Raw genomic sequence first — 24,703 nt, 5'->3', positions numbered from 1 at the left:
TCAGTTTGGAGTCAAACTGAGTTCTTGAGAACCGAGTGGATAAGATCTTAGAAGCCTTCCCAACACTGGCACATGGCAAGCTAGGCTTTTTGTTTTTAAGTTACTGAATACAGAAATACAGCAGTGAATATTTTGTGTGCTGGGGTCCTATTGTATGAAAGTTTGGGCAATTAAGTTAGTAGTCATGTCATCTCATAGTGAGTTCTGAATACGTGTATCTAAAATGCAAGGAAAAATATACAAGCACAGATTTTATTGAGAACAAAACACGAGATTTAAAACAAGTTATCTGAAGAAAGCATTAACAAACAATATAGAATTTATCTCCAGAACACTTGTAAAAATAAGAGATTAAGAAAAATATCTGTTCAGTAAGGCTTAGTTCATTCACTACCAAGTACTTTTGTAGTGAAAAACAATCTGATCTGGTCCTACAGCAAAATGAGGTCTGCAGTGTAATCAAGGCCAGGAATTTCTATTTCAATGTTTAAAGAGCAGATTTTATTCATCCATAGCTTTATATTTCTGAAATATTTCTGAAATATTTTTTTGCTTTGTGGGCAATTTGATGCATCATCCCTTAAGTAATCTTGGTGTTAACAGATTTGTTTTGTTTATATAAGACTGTACTGAGTAGCAATTTCACTTTACCAAAGGACAGATTTAAAATCTCACAAAAAAAATAACTAGCAAGAATCAAATCTGTAAACAGACCAATATTATTAGGTCAACACTGATAATTTGAGAAACTCTAATCTTGAGTTTAGGCTACAGCTCAGAGTTCAGTTTTGCAGGTCTCACTATTTTTTTGTTTAAGATTTTAAATGAATTAGAGGTGAATCATCTTTGTCAGTCATCTTAAAGATTCTGGAAATCCCTAACAGCAACGTGTCAAAAATAATTTCAAATGTCTCTCTGGCTGTTCCTAAATGTATTATATTGTGTGCTGGGAGAAAGATCAAGGGTTTGCAACATTTGCAGACCTGGACTAATGTAGACTAAGTATGTTGATGAGGTGACATTTGTTTTTCAGTTTTATGTCTTACTAACACAGCACTACTTGGATTGGCTCTGAAGTAAACCCACTCATCTTAAGTCGAGAGGAAACTTAGCTGAGATAAGGCTAACAGCCAAGAGACTAGAAGGCCATTTGTAACATCTTACATATGCACAGCTATTTAAAACAAAAAAGGCAAAATGTGCTTATCTGTGGCAGTACCACTTGCTCTAAAAATTAATCAGAGCAGCTACAGGCAAAATACCTAATGGTATCCATAAAATATTCACCTTATAGCTTTTTAAAGTCTGGGTGGGGTTACTGTTTTATACCAGAATCTAATAGTGCAAAATCTCCTGACTGCTTTGAGAGTCCCATACTTCAGTATCTCAATTACATATAAAACTTGTTAACTTTATCCCCTTTCAAACCTGCTAAACATAAATGGAGAAATACAACCAGCCCCTCTACATATAATTTTAAACAATTATGTTTTTGCAGATGAGCGGGGAACAAAGTGTTTTCTATGTTAATGATATTCTAAAAGCATAGAGAGAAAAATGCCATATGACAATGCATACAGTACTGTGGAATGCTCACATCCTGTGGGTGGTCTTCATCACAAGCACAGGTGTACTCTGACCAGTTTGGCCTGGTGTGCAGCAGGAGTCCTTTTTCGGAGGCAGCAGAGCTGCTCTGCTGGTTATTTTTTGTACGGCAGAGTACTGTTCCATGTAAAAGAAAAATACTAAAGCCTAAACATGCCCACTGAGAGCTTTTAAAGAGACATAACAGAGTCACAAATGATTCAAGCTCTCTGAATAGTCATCAGTCTGACTAGTATTAATAAATTCTTCCATCAGACTCCTCATGCTCATAATACTGATTAGTCTTAGGCAAAGTTAACAATAGAAAATGAGCTCCTGTCAATCAGGACCAAGAATTAATTACTTAGTACTCAGAAGAAGAGAGGACAAAAATAATTGAAGTATGGGCCTGATTCTGCAACTTTTACTATCATGCAGGACTGGCCCCTAATGAGCCAATACATGATAGCGAGGTGGCAGGAGGCAGATTCGTCACAAGAGGAAAAGATGGGTTAGTACTTATCAGTAACTCATCTTTATCAAGTGTCACCTCTGTATGTTCACACTTGTAGGAAGTGGTGCCTCTGGTGTCAAGCTTTGGAATTTTTCTAGCAAGTAGCATCCTTTGGGGCCACATGCCCCACCCTGCCCCCTTGCAGAAGCTACATATGCCACAAGTGGAATATGCAAAGATCATTTGAAGAATGAAATTTTCAGAACCCATCCCCTCTCTTGTGGGTATTATATATGGATAAGAGCCTGATGTAATTAAACCAGTAGTGGCAGATACACAAAAGCAATCTGAAGTAGTTAGGTATCTCTACAATTGACATTTTATATAGGTTTGGAAGAAAGGTCAATGAATGGCATTTTGGATTAAATTTAAAGTGACAAGTTCATTTTGCAATAGTGTTTTTCTTCATATACATGGCTTAACTGAGAAATATGTGATAAACAGTTTCATTCTTGTTCTCACCAATTTGTTATGTAATTAAGTTCTACTGTAAAGTTCTAACACTGTATTTCAAAACATAAAATCATCTGGAAAGCCTGTAAGGAAATCAGCGTTCTCAACGCTTGGTATCCTGGTGTCTTCCCTCTATGTACTGTGTTGCTGCAATTCAGTTCTGTTTTTAAGAGTCTCTTTTTAACATATGTAGTTCTAGAGTTCACCATTTAAAAATATCTCAGAATATCAAAGGAAGGATTTCACCCCACACAATGGCCACAAGTACTGTACCTGACGGGACAAAATACAAAAAGGCAGTTAAGTAAGTACATTTGAGGAACATACAGTCCTGGTTCTATGTACAGTAAAAGCATTTTTAAAATGTTTGAGAGTCTAAAGAACGGTGGAGACTGGAGAAAAAAAGCAAAGAATCATAGCAAACATGGTTTTCTGCAAAGAGAAATCTTGCAGAACCTGTAGAAGATCGCAGCATTAATTAATTCTTCTGTGTCAGATTTCTTACCATAATAATAGATTATTCAAAAGACAGAAATTGTGTGGAAAAATCTACTTTTAAAAGCCAAACAGAGCATATACAGTTTAACTGACTTGAAAATACAATAATAATCCAAAAACTTTGAAGTTATGTGCCAACTGATCCAAGTAACAAGGCTTAGGAGCATTCAGCACACTGACTTAGTTTACTCTGCCTCCACACCCCATTTCCAGTTTTCCATACTTTGACTTGCCAGCTTCTTTTCAAAGCTAGTGATGTCACATTAAATCCATGGGGGAGGTGATGACTGACAAGTAGAAGTAGAATAAGTTAACAGGGTTTTTTAAAACGAGGTACTGTCTTGTGCAGTTTTGCTAAATTGCTTTTTTAATATCCTCATTTTGTACCTAAAAATGACATCTTACTACTACAGGCCAGTTCTAACCTCCAGTGGGGTTCCATGACAGCTGTATCACCACCAAAGTAGACCACATTTAGATTTCATGGAGTGGAAGCTGCCAAGTCAGGACTTTAATAAGGAGGAGGAAAAGGTACATTTTCACATTAACAACATACTGGATGTTCTCCTTTTCTTGTGATTTTGAGCAATTAGCCCAAAATTTAAGAAAAATCCATCTTTCTTAGTTTTTGTGTGTTGTAATTAAGCAGTACAAAATCTAACTGGATGGATACCAGCTGACCAATTTCTGTCCATTTTCAAATTCTCTCAGGCTATTTTTCACTTTCACAGCTCACCCTCCCTTTTAGGATCTGCCAGAGCCCAGCACATGCGGCTGATATTTTTCTAGAACCTGTACAGTCCTACAGTATGTTCCACATCTCAAACAACCAGAATTTTATAACCGAGGCACCAGGGCCAACTGAAAGACAGCTATATCAGATTGGAATATCATTCTGGCAGAGCCAAAGTAGATAAGGTATGTCAATTTAAAACTGATCAGTTAAAATGGATCCGCTTGTATTGCACACCAATTTGGAATTTTGCTGTTGTTCCTTTGAAAGCACCCTGTGAGCATACAGACTTTGACTATGTGACCACTAACTTACAAATTTAAAGATCACATAGTCAATCTCACTTTTTCTTATCAGAATAATAATAATAATAATTCCAACACCTATGTTAATATGGCAGTAAGGCTGAGATGTAAATCTCACAGTCAGGCAAGTCAAACTTATGTTCCCTACAGCAAACCTTACTAAATCATATGTATGTCTGCAGTATTGTAGCAGTGCTGGGCCCAGGATATTAGAGAGACAAAATGTGTCAGATAATATCTTTTATTGGACCAACTTCTGTTGGTAAAAGAGGCAGGCTTTCAAGTTGACACAGAGTTCATGCTTGTCTCTTGAACCAACTTCTGTTGGTGAAGGAGACAAGCTTTCAAGTTGACACAGAGCTCATATTTGTCTCCTCGGTTCAATGAAAGATACAATCTCATCCACCTAAGTCATATGTACTACTACTATATGGCATGAGATTAAACTCTCTCTATATATGCAAGGACAAATTATGATTCATCTGGGAACCATAACCTTGAATGTCCTGACTTGATTCAAGTTCTAACCTTAACATTGCATTAATGTAGCTTTTTGGATTCAATTTGAAATGAAAAACTAGTAGATTGTGAAAATAAAGGATTGTGATTTCTTTCCCTAAATCACATGTTGTTACAATGTTTTTTTAAGTGCAAAAAAGCATAAAGGCACTTACCTAATGAAGGTGCCATCCAATACACTACTGAATAATCCCAGAATTTGTCATGGAAACAACTTGCATGTAATGAAAAGGCCAGTGCTGGGTTAAATATTGCTCCAGTGAGGTTTCCTCCTGCAATAAATTTTAAACAAAATTAAACTAAACCATCTCTCTTGACTTGTATTTCTTTGAGCGGAAATATTTGGTATGGGGCCACAAATGTTAATCCATGATACTATATTAAATGTATGTTTTGTTACACTGGTAATAAACAGCACTAGCAGAACTGATTTTAAATACAGTTTAATTCTGATTTGGTTTGTCTGGTCAGGTGAACTGGACAGAACTATTTTTAAAACTATTTAAAAAACATGCTCTAACACAGGCTATAACTCAGCTCCCTTTCTGACAACATCTGAGTTTCCAGTGCATAGTGATAAGCCCTATCTCTGTGACTGTCCTTGATTGATACTATATAGTATCAGTTCTTCTACGAGTGCCCCCTGCATAGTCAGTCTCTCGGGTGCAGCTAGACCTGGTGCAGCTAGGACAGCGAAACCTTCTGTAGTAGTGCCTGTTAGAAGTGCCTTGTCCCTCCCCTCCCATCCCCAGATCCTGTGCCAGCAGTTAGGGAGGTGTGGCTACAGGAGGATCATTGGCGCCATTGCCACCTCAGTTCCTTCCAACTGCCACAACATTAGGACACCTTAGAGCTGTCTGTCTCCATAATTAGTACAATTGTCTACAAATAAATAAATTAAATTAAATGTTAGTTGCAGTACTGTAATAGTATAGTTATACTTAAATTAAAAAAATTAAATTAAACATTAAAACAACATAATTAACTTACTGATCATGACAGAGGTCAAAGTGAAGAAGCATGGTTTCAAAAAATGTGTATTGTTTCTGGCAGTCTTTCTTTCCTTCCTTCCTTCCTGTCTAGCAGATCATTATCCTTTGATAGCGTAAATGAGTGGCTGCCACTGAGAGAACCTTGGAAAACACTGTTAGTGGTCGTGTCCCAGAGTGAATCTGAGAAATGGTCTATGAGCCGGTATGATCGAGATGTGAAAATAGGCATCCTGGAGGTCGAGAGCCAAAAACCAGTCTCCCTGTTCCAGTGCTGGAATAATAATCAATAAGATGACCATCTCGAATTTTTGAGCCTTGACAAACTTGTTGAGAGCTCTGAGGTCTAGTATGGGTCTCTAACCTCCCTTCCTTTTGGGTATGAGGAAATAACGAGAGTAGAACCCTTGCCGCATAGATGTTGAGGAACTAGTTCTATAGCTCCGAACTGGAGGAGACAATCTCTCTCTTGTCATAGCAAATTCTCATGAGAAGGATCCCTGAAGAGGGAAGGGGAAGGGTGTTGTGGTATGGGTAGGGAGGTAAAATTTATGGAGTGTCTGGTTCGAACAATCTCTAGGACCTATCAAGTTTGTCAAGGCTCAAAAAGTCAATATGGTCACCTTATCGATGATCATTCCAACGTTGGAACAGGAAGACTGGATGTCAAAAAGCTCATGGTGGGTGTCCTTAACTTCCTCCAGTGGTATCAGGAAGGTGTCGGCCACCCTCTTCACCAGCTCCTGGAAGAGATCAAAGTCGTCTGCCAAAAATGGTGGGGGAGGCATGATGGCTTTATCTGGAGAAGAGGAGGATATGATCCTTGGTGTCACTTCCTCTTCAGTATTGGCTTCTTGTTCCTCTATGTTTTGAGGCAGTTCCAAATCCTTGGATGCTGTGGCTAAGAAGGTGTGCCTGGAGGATTCTCAGGCAAAGCTTGAAGCTTGAGGGGGTCCCAATATGGCCATTGGGGTGGCACAGTGCCTGGTGGTGATGCCCATGAGTGGCTGTACCAAGAGGTTGGTGATGGGGCCATTTGTGGGTATTGGGCTCACTGTCTGAACCCTCGCTAGAGAGCAGAGAGACATGGCATAGCAGTGGGAATACTTCCCATGCTTGGTAGAGGCTCAGTGCAGAGGTCTCCGTAACAAGGTGTGGGGACTCTGGTGCGTCCAGCATGCAGAGGTCTCTGGAATGGCGAGATTCTGCCAGAACTAATCGTCCTGGCATCAATGGTGATGCTGGGGGGGGGAAGGAGACCTTGTCCACACTGGTCGTTCTGGTGCCAGGCAAGCTGTTGCTGGCAGTTCAGAAGTGGACTTGCGTACAAGGAGCATCTTTTTAGAGTGCTTACTCTTGTCCTTTGGTACCCATGACCTGGTGCCCATGCCCATCTGGTCTATGGGCCTGTCAGCAGTACCAGTTGCCATCGGTCTTCATGAGGCATGGATGCCAGACTGAGATGGTCTCAATCCTGAAGATACTGAGCAAGATGGTGATCACTTACAGGTATTTTTGGGCTCACTGAGGGGATTTTCTGCTCTCTTCTTAGATGATTAGTGAGAAGGGTCCAGAGCCTGTTTCTTCAACCCACATCCCTAAGATGTAGAAGGCAGTGGGGAAGATGCATGACTACCTGGCAGGTGAGGCCAGAGAGCTGCCTCCATGAAAATGATCTTCTGGTGGAGCTCTCTGTCTTTGCGCGATCTTGGCTGGAGTTGTTGGCAAAGACCACACTTCTGTTGTATGTGGCCTTCCTAGAGGCAGTGAATGCAGTGACAGTGCTTATCTGTAATTGGGATTGCCTCTTTACAGGGGCATAAGAACATAAGAATGGCCATACTGGGTCAGAACAAAGGTCCATCTAGCCCAGTGTCCTGTCTTCTGACAGTGGCCAATGCCAGGTGCCCCAGAGGGAATGAGCAGAACAGGTAATCATCAAGTTATCCATCCCCTGTTACCCATTCCCAGCTTCTGGCAAACAGAGGCTAGGGATACCATCATTGCCCATCCTGGTTCCTGGCTAATAGCCATTGATGGACCTATCTTCCATGAATTTATCTAGTTCTTTTTTGAACCCTGTTATATTCTTGGTGCAGCACTTCTTGAAGCCTGGTGAACCGGGCATACCCTGTTGGGGGAAAGGGTCCAGAGCAGGTAAAAAGGGAGGAAAGAAAATAAAGTCTTTTTTTTTTTTAAGGGTAAATAAGAAAGGGGAAAACTAAAACTATAAGTAGGAGACTAATTAACTATAGGTATGTAAAATAAGAAACAATAGTCTTAACAGACTGCTAATGGCTCTGTTTCTAGCCTGGGGCGATTGAGAAGAAACTGAGGTGGGTTAGCCTGTGCATGCTGGCTAACCTGGTGGAGCAGCACGAGGAGAGACAGCACAGGCCTAAAGGACACTCCTACCAAAGTTCTCCAATCAGTAGTGCAGGGACACAAGCACATCTACAGTGGAACACTGTGATATTCTGTACCCCAAAGCAACACCCTGGCACCCCCATATTTACCATGGCGATATGATTCTGATACATTTTATATGAAGTATGTCATGTAAGGTGTTAAAGGAAAAGTTATGGTTTGCTGAATAGGATTATCCTATTTGTATCTGTTATACCAATAAAATAAAAACCAGCAGGATCTTATTAAAGGGAAAAAGGCAAAATACCGCATTTATTGTGAATACAGAAAGAATCACAGTAAGCAGCTAGTTATAGCTATAACATTCCATTCAATCTCATATTTATTCACACATTCATTCACACACACACACACAGGTTCTGCAAGGTTATCATCATAGTTACCTTAGAGTGTGAGCCTTAGAGTTGCTCACGCCAAGCCACTGGCCAGGTGGCCTGGACATGAGGAGGGAGCAGGGCCTTGTCAGATGCTCATCTGATGCTCCTGGAAATTGGTTTGCAGAATCAGACCCCAAAGTTCTCACTTTCTAGAGTCTATTTTTATAGGACTTTCTTCCTATGCTAGTCTATGGGAATTCCCTCATCATGCTGTTGCTGAATCAATCAGCAGATAGCACATTCCTGACAGCTCTGCGCTGCTAGATGTTATCTTGTTCTTTGGTTCTCCCATTCTTGAATCTGTTGGGTGGATTCCAGTCTGCCCTCTGGGGGTCCTCTGGTTATTTCCACTTGACGCCTTCTTCAGCCGATGGACACTGGATTCTTAGGTTGGCACCTCCCTGATCATTCAGTTATTATCCACACCAAGCATTCATCCACATACATCCTCTATCTCTATTTTAATCACAATTGTTAATACAAGAAAAGGGCGGGGAGTCTCTGGGTGCTGTTTCTGTTATTACAGAGTATTGCTTTGAGTCTCTCCCTGTGTGAATTGCTTTGAGAACAGACTCTGTCTTAGAATGTACTAACGCAATTAGCAGCTTGCAAGTTTCACAAATAGAGGGAAAGAAACAGTACCAAAAACCAAGAGACCTCTTAATTAGTAATACCCTGGAATTTAAACTATGGGGAAGCAAACTCATTTGTGATTTTAATACAGAACTTCTTTAATATGATCCAACATATGCATGTCTCATTTTTGTATCTAAAGTTATGAATACTATGTGCCAATATTTCAAATGTGTTTGCTCCTGGGTAACACCCACAAGGTAGTTTACATCCAGTTAAACCAGCTCATTGTGGATGAACCATTCAAGGTAATGGCCCATTAAGAAACACAATAGGCCATGAAAGAAGGGTATCCCCACCTGATGGGCTTTCCTGTGAACATTCTAGCCAAAATAAGGATAATGGCCCCTGCTATGACTCATTGAAGTATGCATGGATCTAGACTGTTCTCAGTGGTAGCTGATGACAGAACAAGGAGGAATGGTCTCAAGTTGCAGTGGGGGAGGTTTAGGTTGGATATTAGGAAAAACTTTTTCACTTGGAGGGTGGTGAAACACTAGAATGCGTTACCTAGGGAGGTGGTAGAATCTCCTTCCTTAGATATTTTTAAGGTCAGGCTTGACAAAGCCCTGGCTGGGATGATTTAGTTGGGGATTGGTCCTTCTTTGAGCAGGGGGTTGGACTAGATGACCTCCTGAGGTCCCTTCCAACCCTGATATTCTATGATTCAAGGGCATGTAACTAGATCATGTGATACTGGACTCCACCTTGTGCCTGTGCTTTTCCCACAAACTGTGCTGGGGAGTGGCGACTTTGCTTGGAACAATGAAGTTCCCTCCACATGGAAGAAGCTATAAAATGGGGAAGTGATATCACTTGGCCTCATTCCCCGCACAACTCAACACCTGCAAACACCTTAGGAACAAAGACTGAACAGGGGAAGGTGGTCCCAGGCAGGAAAGAGGGAATCCCAGCCTGTGTATGGAAGATTGCTGAACTGTTTGTACTATCAGAGTGAGACACTGCTTGATTCAAATCCTGTCTAGTTTATAGAACAGACTGCAGTTTGGTTTTGTTTCTTAGGTAATTACTTATAATCATTTAAAAACTATCTTTCTGTAGTTAATAACTCTGTTATATATTTTTTACCTATAACAGGGTGTTGTTTGAAGTGAAAGGGAAATTTGCTCAGGAACAGGGGCTGGTGCTTTATCCTCCCCACATTGAGGGAGGGAGGGGCAGACTGGGTAATAACTTACACTGGTCAAGCTTCTGACCAGGGAAAGACAGTACAGCTCTGGGGTCCTAGGCTGGAGAGCTGGGGGAAACTGGCTGGAGCCTCTCTATTGTTAGTTCATGAGTGGCTAGGAGAAGCATTCATGTAACTGTAGCTGGGTGTGCCCCTGCTTATGTACGGCTGTATAAGTGCAAGACCTAGAGAGGACTGCAGCTTGTCACAGCCCCACAGTATGAGAGGGGGCCCAGACTGGAATGCCAGAGGACTCAGCAGTACCCCAGTTCCAGGCTGCAACCCAGGGAAGTCTGTCACAAGCACTTATAGGGACACTACTCAAAGAAGAATCAATGTATTAGCTTACCCTTATTTTTTCCAAAACCTAATATAGGTAAGGAAGATGCTAGATTACATTCCTTTTGATAAAAAAAGAATACTCTCATATTACCTGGATAGAACTAAAGACTTCAGATCTTCTCCCAAGGTGTTTATCTCCTTATACCAGTTCTTCAAAGGGTAGGCCATTTCAGCTCAGTCATTATCTAAATGGGTCAGACTCTGTATTGAGGAGTGTTATAGGACAGCTTTACTTTCCTCTCCAGGTCCTGTTAGAGCTCATAGTACTAGAGCAGTGTTTCCCAAACTTGGGACGTTGCTTGTTCAGGGAAAGCCCCTGGCGGGCCGGGCTGGTTTATTTACCTGCCACGTCTGCAGGTTTGGCCGATCGCGGCTCCCGCTGGCCATGGTTTGCTGTGCCCGGCCAATGGGGGCTGCGGGAACAAGCGGCGTTCCAAGTTTCGGAAAACACTGTACTAGAGGAATGGCTATATCGACAACATTTTTCAAGCACATTCCCATTGTTGAAATTTGCAGGACTGCTACGTGGAGAACAATCCATGCTTTTACAAGTCACTATGCACTAGATCTAGAATCTAGGACCAATGCTCATTTTGGCAGGTCAGTATTTCAATCATTGTTCAATTAGGACTCTGTCCCTCCTTTACTGAGGTACAGTAAGTCCTCACTTAACGTCTTCCCAGTTAACGTTGTTACACTGCTGATCAATTAGAGAACATGCATGTTTAAAGTTGTGCAGTGCTCCCTTATAACTTTGTTTGGCAGCCACCTGTTTTGTCCACTGCTTGCAGAAAGAGCAGCCAATTGGAGCTAGCTGATGGGGGCTTGGAACCAGGGTGGACTGGCAGCCCCCCATCAGCTCCCCGTTCCCTGTGCGGCAGGCTATCTATTGCCAGGAAGTTCAGCTGTCCCTCCCCTGACTGCCGTGTGCTGCTCCTGCCCTCTGCCTTGGAGCTGCTCCAGGGAACCTCCTGCTTGCTGTGCAAGAGCTGGCGGGAGAAGAGGGGTGTTAATGTCAGGTTGTCCCCCTCCCCCAGCTCCTTTACCCCATCTCCACAGAGCGGGGAGATGCGGGAGGGGGGACATGACAGGGCTCAGGATGGAGGGAGCTTGCTGGCAGCAGCTGCTGTCTCAACTTGCTGATCTACTTAAAAAGGCAGTGTACTAGAGTGGGGTCAGTGTACTTAAAGGGGCAATGCACGTCTCTCTCTCTCTCTCTCACACACACACACACGGTGTGTGTCTCCTTGCCTAAGGAGGTTGTGAGGGCTAGGACTGTAACAGGGTTTAAAAGAGAACTGGATAAATTCATGTAGCTTAAGTCCATTAATGGCTATTAGCCAGGATGGGTAAGGAATGGTGTCCCTAGCCTCTGTTTGTCAGAGGGTGGAGATGGATGGCAGGAGAGAGATCTCTAGATCATTACTTAGGTTAGGTTCACTCCCTCTGGGGCATCTGGCATTGGCCACTGTCAGTAGACAGGATACTGGGCTAGATGGACCTTTGGTCTGACCCAGTATGGCCTCTTATGTTATGTTCTCTGTCTCTCTCTCACAGACACACACACTGTGTGTCTCCTCCCTCCATTCCTGCTGCCTTGTAGATTGAAGCTACATTAACAACATGTTAACCCTTGAGGGCTCAGCTGAGGGCTAGTTCATCATTTAGCAGTAAGGCGTTCCCTGGGAAATATCCCCCCCTCTTCCACCCTCTGACTTCACCATCTCAAGCTTCACAATCATCATTGCTGTGTACAGTATTAAATTATTTGTTTAAAACTTATACTGTGTGTGTGTATATATATATATATATATATATATAAAAATAAGTCTTTTGTCTGGTGAAAAAAATTTCCCTGGAACCTAACCCCACCCTATTTACATTAATTCTTATGGGGAAATTGGATTTGCTTAACATCATTTTGCATAAAATAGCATTTTTCAGGAACATAACTACAACGTTAAGCAAGGAGTTACTCTACTGCTTTCCAAACTTTCCCAAGGCTGGAAATATGCAAAGCGCATTCTAAGAAGAAACGTAGGCTGGTTATTTGTAACTGGAGTTCTCTGATATACACTCTGCATATTCACACTCCCTGCCCTCCTTCCCTGCTTCTGTGGAGTCCTAATTGTATCATTACTTGGTATTCTGCTTTAGCATTTATTCTCCAGTGCACACTCTTGGTCAGGAGGAGAAAGGAGAGGACCAAAATGCTTCTAACAGGCTCTGCTACTGGAAGGTTTCATCACTGTAGCTGCACCACATCAGCACATCCCAGGAGTGTGAATATGCAGAGTGCCTACTGAAGAACTTCAGTTACAAATAACCTCCATTTCTAATGGCTGTTCAATGGAGGAAATTTATTAAAAGACTAATTTTATTCTATTTGTTGTTCCATTTCCTTAATGATTCATTATTGAACCTTTTGCCTTAATAAGTCGGTGTTACTTTACAAAAGTTAATAAACATAACTGCATACATAACTTACAGTGAGGTAAATTTAAAAAACCAAAAACCAAAAAAACCAAAAAACCTACTACTGCTGTTACTACCCAACCCCCAAACAATAAACCAGAAACCAAAGCATATAAATGTACTTTGCATCTTTCCCTGTAAACTACCCAAAAAACCTTGGCCAAATGCCCAAAGGGAGCAAATTCCAAAGGTTACAGACTATAGATTGAGAGATTCTGACCTCTGTACCTTGGGAATTCAGTGTAATAACCCATCAATTTAAGCTTCCATGAAATCTGAAACACAATGCCCAGACTGCACGTGACACGCCACACACCAAATGATAACAGAACATGAAAACAGTGATCACAATTTTAATATTAGACTAACAATTACTTTTTTATGTAATTTTTAACATTCATAGAATCACAGAATTATAGGGCTCAAAGGGACTTTGAGAAGTCATCAAGTCCAGCCTGCTGCACAGTGGCAGGATCAAATAAACCTAGACCATCCCTGACAGGTGTTTGCCTCATTTGTTTTTAAAAGCTTCAATGATGGGGGCTCCACAACGTCCCTTGGAAGCCTATTCCAGAGCTTAACTACCCTTATAGTTAGAAAGCTTTTCCTAATAGCTAACCTAAATCTCCCTTGCTGCAAATTAAGCCCATTACTTCTTGTCCTACTTCCAGTGGACATGGAGAATAATTGATCGCCATCCCATTTATAAAAGCCCTTAATATTTTGGAAGACTTATCAGGTCACCCCTCAGTCTTCTTTTCTCAAGACTAAACATGTCCAGTTTTTTTAACCTTTCCTCATAGGTCAGGTTTTCTAACCCTTTTATCATTTTTGTTGCTCACCTCTGGATTCTTTCCAGTTTGTCCACAGCCTTCCTAAATTGTGGTGCCCAGAATTGGACACTGGACAGGGATGGTGTCCCTAGTCTCGGTTTGCCAGAAGCGGAGAATGGGCGACAGGGGATGAATCATTTGATGATTACCTGTTCTGTTCATTCCCTCTGCGGCACCTGGCATTGGCCACTGTCAGAAGATAGGATACTGAACTAGACTGGCCTTTGGTCTAACCCAGTATGGCCATTCTTATGTTATGTTCTTATGAAGAACTCAACAATTTTAGGGGCAGGAGTTATTGTGCAGGAACACAGCTCTCATTCCTCCACTAAAAGCTAAGAGAAATTATTCTTGGGGGAGCACTGCTCCCCCAAACCTCCCCCCTTCCTTTGAAGTGGGGACTCACAAACCAAAGGAACATGAAGTGGTAGCAGCACTAGGAGAAAGTGCCTTGCAGCCCTTAATGGGAAGAGGCAGGGGAAATAAATATATAGATTTAACATAAACTTTCTCTTTAAATGTCTTGATTTTCTAAATTGTATGGAACTGCATCGTATATTACAAAATTTTCTGGGAAAGTACCCCAGCTGCCACTTCTTATCTGTTTTTACATTAAAACAGATTGTCCATCATGGTCAGAATGGAAGCGTGGAAAAGCAGAGATGTGCAGCTGGGTAGAGGCGCACACATACTTTTACACTTTCGGTTTGCTGACCAAAGGTCTGCTTTTGGACATTTTTCCTGTCATCCTTATTCTCTTTTCCTTGCAGTGACTCATCACAACAAGGTGATGCAGCACTACATTACTTCACAATGTCCAGACCTGTGATGGTATCCACCAAAACTGGTGAACTCTCCAATTTACCTTGAACTATTTTAACTACTGTTTAGGGGGTAAATTATAGTTTGACCTTCTTTTGGCTGTTGATCTAATTAATGAAGAGACTCACCTGAAACAGTAAAGAAACAAAGAATGATTCTCACCCTAAAAGTTTGCTTCAATTTTTTCTTTGCTCTTTCCCTCCCACATTCTCAGTCCAGGGATTTTTAACCCTCCCCGCCTCTCTCCTATGTTCTCCTGTCTCCTCCATCCTTTGTTGCTTCTTTCCCCTTGTGATTTCTTTTGTCCCCTCCTCTTAACAACGTTGTAGCTGCTAGAACAACTTAATGTTCATAAAACAGAGGAGTAGGAGATTTTCTGACTCCTGTTCTCCTGCTATTTCCGAAGAGCATCAAGTAGCCAAATTTGGTGAATGAGGGATCAGCTCCTCTTCAACCCAGATAATAACGTAGTAGATAATGGAGTATTAGAAACTGAAGCAGTAGTCCTCCATAGCTAATTTTGCATAGGAAACGGAGAACTTCTATAATCTCTCGTTATACAGATAATGATTAACACAACATTTTAAAAGGTTATTTTACATACAGTATAAATTTTAGATTAAAAAGTCTTCAAGGCAGTATCACCGTATTTCTGTTTGTTCTCCAAGGTACCTCACATGCTTTTGGACAGTTTTAAATATTGAGATATTTATTCTAAACCAAAAATGTAATTTGAACCTTAATAAAACACTACTTTAAAAAAAAATCTACAAGCGATAAAAATTAAAGTTACACTTTAAAAACAAAAACAGAAAGGAACACCAGAAAACATAGAAATGCAACGTTAAGGTACCTTAATCAACCTTGAACTTTTCCCTCATAGAATATCATAGAATCATAGAATATCAGGGTTGGAAGGGACCCCTGAAGGTCATCTAGTCCAACCCCCTGCTCGAAGCAGGACCAATTCCCAGTTAAATCATCCCAGCCAGGGCTTTGTCAAGCCTGACCTTAAAAACCTCTAAGGAAGGAGATTCTACCACCTCCCTAGGTAACGCATTCCAGTGTTTCACCACCCTCTTAGTGAAAAAGTTTTTCCTAATATCCAATCTAAACCTCCCCCACTGCAACTTGAGACCATTACTCCTCGTTCTGTCATCTGCTACCATTGAGAACAGTCTAGAGCCATCCTCTTTGGAACCCCCTTTCAGGTAGTTGAAAGCAGCTATCAAATCCCCCCTCATTCTTCTCTTCTGCAGGCTAAACAATCCCAGCTCCCTCAGCCTCTCCTCATAACTCATGTGTTCCAGTCCCCTAATCATTTTTGTTGCCCTTTGCTGGACTCTCTCCAATTTATCCACATCCTTCTTGAAGTGTGGGGCCCAAAACTGGACACAGTACTCCAGATGAGGCCTCACCAATGTCGAATAGAGGGGAACGATCACGTCCCTTGATCTGCTCGCTATGCCCCTACTTACACATCCCAAAATGCCATTGGCCTTCTTGGCAACAAGGGCACACTGCTGACTCATATCCAGCTTCTCGTCCACTGTCACCCCTAGGTCCTTTTCCGCAGAACTGCTGCCTAGCCATTCGGTCCCTAGTCTGTAGCTGTGCATTGGGTTCTTCCGTCCTAAGTGCAGGACCCTGCACTTATCCTTATTGAACCTCATCAGATTTCTTTTGGCCCAATCCTCCAATTTGTCTAGGTCCTTCTGTATCCTATCCCTCCCCTCCAGCGTATCTACCACTCATATTTGTATCCCGCTGGGCTCCCTGCATTCAAGGATGATACATGTGTGTAGGTATCACAGCCAGTTCACATTTTGAGCTACTGGTCTCATAAGGATAATGCATCAAAATATTCTTTATTAATTTGACAAGTGTAGTTTTAATACTATATAACACTTCATAGTACAACAGTAAATATTTTGTAGTATATTTTTTAAAATAATGGTAATATTGCACATCACTTAATAAGCTCTTTGCACTTGAATTTTGATGGTCAGGGAGACTGGGAGTTACTGTGAAAATTATGGGCTGTGAAAGGTACAGAAGGTGTATTTCCATTTTTACACTATGCTTTTTAAATATAAGTGCCTTCCTTCAAACAGAAAATATTTAAAGACCTAAATTACATGGGACCAATTACTCATGTGTTTTTTGGTACTTCCATAAATACTATATGAAGAGTAACAAGGCAGAAAAGGTTAGTTTTTATAAAAGCTGTTTGTACTTTCAAAAAGTGAAAGAATATGACATTGAGGGCTTCCAAATTTATTCTCTCTCAATCACTCCCTATAAAAGTCATTCAGTTTACAAATAACAATGATGATTTTTCTAACTTTCTTGCACATCATCAGCAGTTAATTTGACCCATCTGATATGTATATTAGTGGTAGTTAAAATAAATTGAGGTGTAACACCACTGTTTTGGGTCAGGTTTACTGGTAATTATATATAAGGAAATAACCCAGCTAGACTTTAGGATCCTAGTGAAAAATGTTGGTGACAGCAGTTTATGCTTAAATGCCCAGGTGAAAAAAATTGCCTTATAACTTCATAAACCCTGTTTATCTTTGGTATTGTCCCCAAGTATGCTGCTAGGTACTTTACGGCATGCAAGTCTCTGTCCAGAACAGAAAAAAATAGAGGAAAAAATCGTTTTAAAAAATGTACACAAAGCAAATTTGTTATGGAGCAAATAATAAACATGTTTGTTTTTTTTAAAAAAACAATCGCTTTTTAGAATATAGTCACACCTACACTTGCAGCACAAAGCTCTTTAACGTTTACTAGGTCATAAAACATTCACCTTAGGCTGAAGCCTGACATATAAGAAATGTACTCTGATATATCTGGGTCATTCATTACTGAACCACATGTCAGTTTGAAAAGCACACCCACAATTTGGCTTTTAAAAACAAACCATCTAACTTGGTTCAAATTCACAGATTTAGTATACTTTTTATAACACAAGTAAAATAATGTAAAATTTTAAAAATGGCAAATTACTACTCCATATTATGGTCTAATCCAGGGGTTCTCAACCTTTTTCTTTCTGAGGCTCCCCCAACATAACTACAAAAACTTCACAGCCCACCTGTGCCACAACAACTGTTTTTCTGCATATAAAAGCCAGGGCCAACATTGGGGGCAGAAATTAGGGCAATTGCCCGGGGGCCCCCCGCCACAGGGGACCCCACAAAGCTTAATTGCTCAGACTTCAACATCAGCCTTGAGCAGTGGGGCTTGCAGCCCCAGGCTTCAGTTCCATACCAGTGGGGATTCATCTTTCTTCCCTGGGCCCCAGCAAGTCTAATGCCGGTCCCTCTTGGCAGATCCCTTGAAACCTGCTTGGGCTGCCCAGTGGGCCCCAGACTTCTGGTTGATAACCACTGGTCTAATCTATTTGGTATTTGTTGGAGAAAAAAACTGAATGCTTGAAGTACATAACAATGAAAATGGCCCAGTTTAATAATTTATAAATATTAATCTGCAGCATTGTGAATTAGGATCTCAAAGCCTAAACAAGCTTTTGGACTCATCCCTCATGATTTTTATATTTGAGGATTATCTCATTCACCTATACATGATTTTCAGTAATATCTGAAAAGAACATTAAGGTTGCAAAGTCAAGCATTCAAGCTAAGAAATACCATAATTAAGTTTGCCTGGGCAACCACAATTCAGCCTCTTTTCATGTATGCATTATAACAGTCTTGCCCAATATAGGAAGACTGAGGCAGAAAGAGAACTCAGCTCTCCAGAGTCCCAGTCCAATTGCCTTAACAGCAGGAGACCATTCTTTCTCTTCTTGCAACCCACTGCTTCATTCAGTATCCATCCTGTGCACTAAATGAGGCAGGGATCCAGTAAAACAAATAGCAGGTAATCATGTAATTAACAACTATATCATAATGTTACATAAAGAAGGATGAATTACGACTGCTCAGGCAACCTTAGTTCTAGAATTTCCTAACTTTTGAGTGGTTGATTTTGTAACCTTAATGTTCTTTTAATGTAGTTTTTTTATACGTAATATTCCAGTGTTTTTAAAAAACAAATTAAAAAAATACAAACATTCCCTCATGTTGAGCCATTCTGATCTCCTGCATAGATCATCAGCAGGGCTGGAACCCAAGAGCATTAGATCCACAGTTAGGGTGACCAGATGTCCCGATTTTATAGGGACAGTTCTGATTTTGGGGACTTTTTCTTATATAGGCTCCTATTACCCCCCACCCCGTCCTGATTTTTCACATTTGCTGTCTAGTCACCCTATCCACAGTGCAGAAGTCTACCATTTGAGTTAACTAACAGCAGTAACAGGCCACTATCCTCTACGAGGACCAGCCACTAAGGGAATAACATGAACATACTTTGGCTTACACATATATTTGCTAGACAGCAGAGGAATGTTAGTAATCTTGTGTTATATTTTATGCTGTCAGAATATTATAATCTAGTGTATACCCCTCTTCTAAGACTTTTGCTGAAAAATTCAGATAAGACACTTAAAATCTGTTAGGAATCATCACCACGTTGCATTTGTCCTCAAAATTTCACTTCAGAATGTAGTTCAAAATTGCTAAACTTTTTTCTGCAAATCTTTATGGACTTGCTCCATTCTTCCTGGTCTTGTTTAGATTAGAGTTGCTGGTTGTGCTGTAACCTGAATTAATTGATTGCCAATTAACACTACCGTGTATACACTTGAGACACATTTTTTCCTGGTCATCGTTAGAGTCCTGCACGGATACAAAATTTGTATCCACAGCCAATCCACGATCTTCAAACATAGTCCACGGATATCCGCCGATTTGCAGGGGTCTAGTCATGGTTTACCTGAAGTCTCAATGTAATATACCTAATTAAATCACACTGGTGTAAACCGTGCTTTACGTGTGAGTAGTATAACTATGTTAAGGATTTGCCCATTGATGTTACTCAGTAGTTCTCAATCAGGGGTCCGGGCCCCTGTGGGGAGCCATGAGCAGGTTTCAGGGGGTCGGCCAAGCAGGGTCGGCATTATACTTGCTGGAGCCCAGGGCGGAAAGTTCAAGCCCCGCTGTGTGGGGCAGAAGCCCGAGGCCCCAAGCCCCACCACCTGGCCCGGCACTGAAGCCGAAGCCTGTGCAACTTAGCTTTGTGGCATGGGGCCCTGGTAGGCAATTGCCCTGCTTGCTACCCCCTAACGCAGGCCCTGGCTTTTAATCTACTGGATATGCAGAAAAAGAGTTGTGGCACAGGTGGGCATGAAGTTTTTATAGCATGTTGGGGGTGGCTCAGAAAGAAAAAGGTTGAGAACCTCTGATGTACCTGATGTATTATGATGTAGTTAAACTGATGCAAATGTATTGACACAAGTTGTATGAAAGATGTCATGTAATATAAAGTTGTATTATGAAATGATTTTTCTGTTTGTTTCAGTAAAATATTTAAAAGAACCATCTGGAGAAATTCTTTATACTTAGTTTTACCCATTATAAAACTGTTATAGATTGCAAATTCTTTAGAACAGAGATTTCACTTCACTTCATTCTCAGGCCCCAATCCTGGAATGGGATCTATGCAGGTAGACCTTTACATCTATACAGAGTCCAAATGAAGTATCCCTATCCTGTTCAGCTTACTGGATCAAGGCCTTTGTTCAGTGTTTTTTGTAAGCTGTAAAGCACAACAGCACTACATAAACAATTTTGCATGCACACATTTTTTAACACATCACATAATTCATAAATATCTATAACTTGAGACCACCATTGACAAAAAAAAAAAAAAGGGAACTAACCTCCATACACCAGCATAGTAATGAGAAGAGCAATTAGGTGGACTCTGAGCCTGGGTTTAACTGACTCAAATTGCAGTATGGTCAGCTGGAACACGGTGGAGAAGAGCAGCTCTATGCAAAAAGCCTGGGTCTCAGTGGTTTGGATGGGATTACAGCAGCCCTCGGACAGTGCCTCAGAGTGCACGTTGATGATCCCCATGGACCAGATGCAGTGCATGTAAATTCTGGCCAGCACTGCACCAGCGAACTGGGCTCCAATCTTCAGCCCGCCTTGCTTGACTGAGATCCCACCATCCAAGATTTGATGCAGAGTGCCACAGGGGTTGCATGTGCTGCCAGTCAGTGTCAATCCATGCAGGACAGTAAAAATGTAGGTGAGGGTGAGGGCAACATGTGGCTTAGGCTGCACATTGGCCAGCAGCCGGAGCTCATTGGTGCAGGCACAGATTTGGAAAGTGGCAAACACCTCCAGGAGAAACATGCGAGGGCGTCGGGTGTACATATGACCTTGGGTTAGCTTCCGGCACCCTCCTACCAACATCATGGTGCCAGCCATCAGCAGGAGCGAGATCCAGGTCTCATCCAGAACCATAGTGAGGCCCAGGCTGACAGAGGCCAGGACTTCTCCCAGCACAGGGGCAATTATACTCAGGTCCTGGGCTCACCCCTCTCCAGCCCTGCTTCCCCTGCTGCCGGTGAGGGGGGGACTCTGCTTCTCCACAGCCTGTCAGGCGAGTGTCTCAGCTCTTCCCCTCTCCTGCCAAGCTCCCCCCACAGCCTGTCGGGGTGTGTGTGTGTGTGTGTGTGTGACTCAGCTCCCCCCTCTCCTGCCAAGCTCCCCCCACAGCCTGTCGGGGTGTGTGTGTGTGTGTGACTCAGCTCCCCCCTCTCCTGCCAAGCTCCCCCCACAGCCTGTCGGGGTGTGTGTGTGTGACTCAGCTCCCCCCTCTCCTGCCAAGCTCCCCCCACAGCCTGTCGGGGTGTGTGTGTGTGACTCAGCTCCCCACCCTCCTGCCAAGCTCCCCCCACAGCCTGTCGGGGTGTGTGTGTGTGTGTGTGTGTGACTCAGCTCCCCCCTCTCCTGCCAAGCTCCCCCCACAGCCTGTCGGGGGGTGTGTGTGTGTGACTCAGCTCCCCCCTCTCCTGCCAAGCTCCCCCCACAGCCTGTCGGGGTGTGTGTGTGTGTGTGTGTGTGACTCAGCTCCCCCCTCTCCTGCCAAGCTCCCCCCACAGCCTGTCGGGGTGTGTGTGTGTGTGTGTGTGTGACTCAGCTCCCCCCTCTCCTGCCAAGCTCCCCCCACAGCCTGTCGGGGTGTGTGTGTGTGTGTGTGTGTGACTCAGCTCCCCCCTCTCCTGCCAAGCTCCCCCCACAGCCTGTCGGGGTGTGTGTGTGTGTGTGTGTGTGACTCAGCTCCCCCCTCTCCTGCCAAGCTCCCCCCACAGCCTGTCGGGGTGTGTGTGTGTGTGTGTGACTCAGCTCCCCCCTCTCCTGCCAAGCTCCCCCCACAGCCTGTCGGGGGGTGTCTCAGCTCTCCCAGTTCCCGCTCGGGGGTCACTCCCAGCTCCCCCAGTTCCTGGCCAGCTCCCCTCCTCTCCGCTCCGCAATGCCTATGTGGCAAAGCGCCCCTTCCCCCTCCCCGCTTCGAGGAGCCTCCACCAAACGGCAGCTGGCGGCACCGCGCTTGGACCCGGCGAAGGAACCAGCCTTTGCTCCGGGCCCGTGTCCGCCTGGCGGGATAGAAACAGACCGAGCCCGAACCCGAACCCGAACCCGAGCCCGAGCGAACCCGGCGCGTGCGCAGGCAGCGCGTTGCCTCCGGTGCCTGGCGCCCGAGCCGGCGGAGCTCGCGCTGCCGCCTGTGACCGTTGGTCCGGTGAGGTGACGCTCACGCGCTTGCTGAGGGAGCCGGGTCCCCTCGGAGGGGAGGCGAGGGGCGGGGCTTGGTGCCCTGCCTATGGCCGGGGGCGGGAGCCGCGTCCCCTCACACGGATCTAACCCCACACCCGGGCTCCACCCCAGGGGCGCGCCCCCCGCACACCGTCATGGGGAGAAGCCTCCTCCCCACCTCACAAGCTATCCGCGTTCCTCAGCCTGATTCTGCCCCCAGCCGTACTTGGGCGTCTTGACAGCCCCGGGCATGAACTTACCCGCATGGCTCTGAGGGCGTGACCTCGGCCCCCTGGGTTGCGGTCCCTGCCGCGCTGTCACAGGTCAGGCCCCTGCCGGTGGATTTCTCCTCAGGGGTCCAGCCGAGGGGCGCCCACTCTCCGGCTGCCAGCTCCCCAGCCCCCGTGATGTTTCTCGGGTGGAGACGCGCGTCTCGCCTCTGTCTGACCCCCAGTACTTCAGGACACTGTCCCCTGCCTTCACTGTGTCCTACCCAGCACAGGCAAGTTGCTTAAGGGCACCGCCCGCTTGCTGTCTCTTCAGAGGTGGGTAACAGTGTGACTGCCCACAGTTACCATTACCGCACAGGTCTTTCTAAGCAAGCCTACTTTATTCTCAAGGGGGAAAGCATTACAGAGAAAAAAAACATATTAAAAACCCTAAAATAGGGTGACCAGATAGCAAGTGTAAAAAACCGGGATGGGATGGGGGTAATAGGTGCCTACATAAGAAAAAGCCCCTCAAATTGGGACTGTCCCTATAAACCGGGACATCTGGTCACCCTACCCTAAAAGAACCTACATGCATGCTAATAAGCTTACCAGAGATCACTCTAACCTTAGGTGGATCATGGTTCGGATAGCCCCTCAAACCTCCACCCAAATTGGATTCCTTCTGGTTATAGGTTCATCACAGCTTCAGCTGAGAACAAGCACATTCAGCCCACACTTTATACATTTCAGGGATCTTCCATCTAGCGTTTCCAGAAGCAGGTCATTAGTACACAGTGGATCTCTCTCCACATGATGCATCTTCAAAAGTTTGGCTTGGGTAGGAAAAATGTGCATTCCCCTCACCCCAAGGTACTTTTTAGGAAACCCGCTTCACACATATTGTTCCAAAAAGCCCTTTGGCTTTCCTAATACCTTCCAAAGATTGCATTAACCTTATCATCCTGATAAAGAAGCCCCATACAACCTCAAAATAGTATATAAGCATTTGCATTTTTAATACAGTGAACTCCAACTGTCCTGTTTCTGGTACAGTATGTACATTCTGGTTCACCAAAGAATGTCATGTGAGGTCTTAAACGAAAGCTGGGGTCACACTGCTTATTAATACTACTGTGAAATGTATGTAGAGATACTATGTAAGGAGTTATTTATACACACTGAAAATATGTTCTTAGCTTCTGTATCACAGCAGATGTGGAGAAGAAGGTTTTCTGTCAGATAAGAGATGTTTATTCATCTCTCTCTCTGTCGGATGTAAGTTAAGCATTGCAAGCTAACACAATGGATGCCTATTTACATATGACGTTATCAAACAGATGTGAAGTCCACAGGGAAGCAGCACACAGGAAAAGAAATTATGAGGGACAATCAGTGAACTTTGGGGATATAAATAGAAGGCAAACAACACACTCCCTTATGCTGCCCCTAGGAGTTAAACAGGCAGTGCCTTTACATTCATCAAAATGGGATCTCAACCAACCTTGGTTGAAACACTTCAGAGGACCTTGGAGGTGAAATAAATGTCTTTAGACAGGAGATTAAGCAGTTAAATTTAGTCTCTAGAAAGCATGTTATGATTTTATTTTATATGTAGCCTTTTGTTTCCAACTTCCTGACTTGCTGTCACTTGAAAATAAACTTAAGAATGTAAGAACAGCCATACTGGGTCAGACCAAAGGTCCATCTAGACCAGTATCCTGTCCTCTGACAGTGGCCAATGCCAGGTGCCCCAGAGGGCATGAACAGAACAGGTAAGCATCAAGTGATCCATCCCTATTCCCAGCTTCTGGCAAACAGAGGCTAGGGAACATATTGTTGTTTTCACTATAAATATATCTCAGTGCTGTGATATTAAGTAAGGCGCTGATTCTCAGTTGAATCATATAAACTAGTGTGTATACTGTTCCTTTGGAAACAGCAGGCCTGGTATTTCTGTGAGTGTTCAGTTATAAGGGGCTTAACACTACAGGGGGAATGCTTCAAAGGGATTGGGGTGCACCCATTGTTAACCTACAAGGCAAAGCAAAGGCTGGTATAGGTCAGAGGAGAGTGCTTGGGTGGCTAAATAGCTGGTGATGTCAGGGAGCTGATATCC

At 43.3% G+C, this 24,703-nt stretch overlaps 1 protein-coding gene across 1 annotated transcript; it reads right to left on the bottom strand.

The window, feature by feature from the left end:
- Positions 1 to 273: 273 nt before the first annotated feature.
- On the bottom strand, positions 274 to 21,352 carry AQP11 (aquaporin 11). The gene is made up of 3 exons (XM_073335366.1): positions 20,488 to 21,352; positions 4,762 to 4,878; positions 274 to 2,824 (listed from the first exon to the last, which is right to left on the bottom strand). Exons 1-3 carry the CDS (start codon positions 21,077 to 21,079, stop codon positions 2,772 to 2,774), a joined length of 762 nt encoding a protein of 253 aa, XP_073191467.1. The 5' UTR covers positions 21,080 to 21,352; the 3' UTR covers positions 274 to 2,771.
- Between the last annotated feature and the right edge of the window lie 3,351 nt (positions 21,353 to 24,703).

The sequence above is a fragment of the Lepidochelys kempii genome, chromosome 1 (assembly GCF_965140265.1).
Source record: "Lepidochelys kempii isolate rLepKem1 chromosome 1, rLepKem1.hap2, whole genome shotgun sequence".
Lineage (NCBI taxonomy): Eukaryota > Metazoa > Chordata > Testudines > Cheloniidae > Lepidochelys > Lepidochelys kempii.
This window is presented reverse-complemented; position numbering and strand designations above follow the sequence as displayed.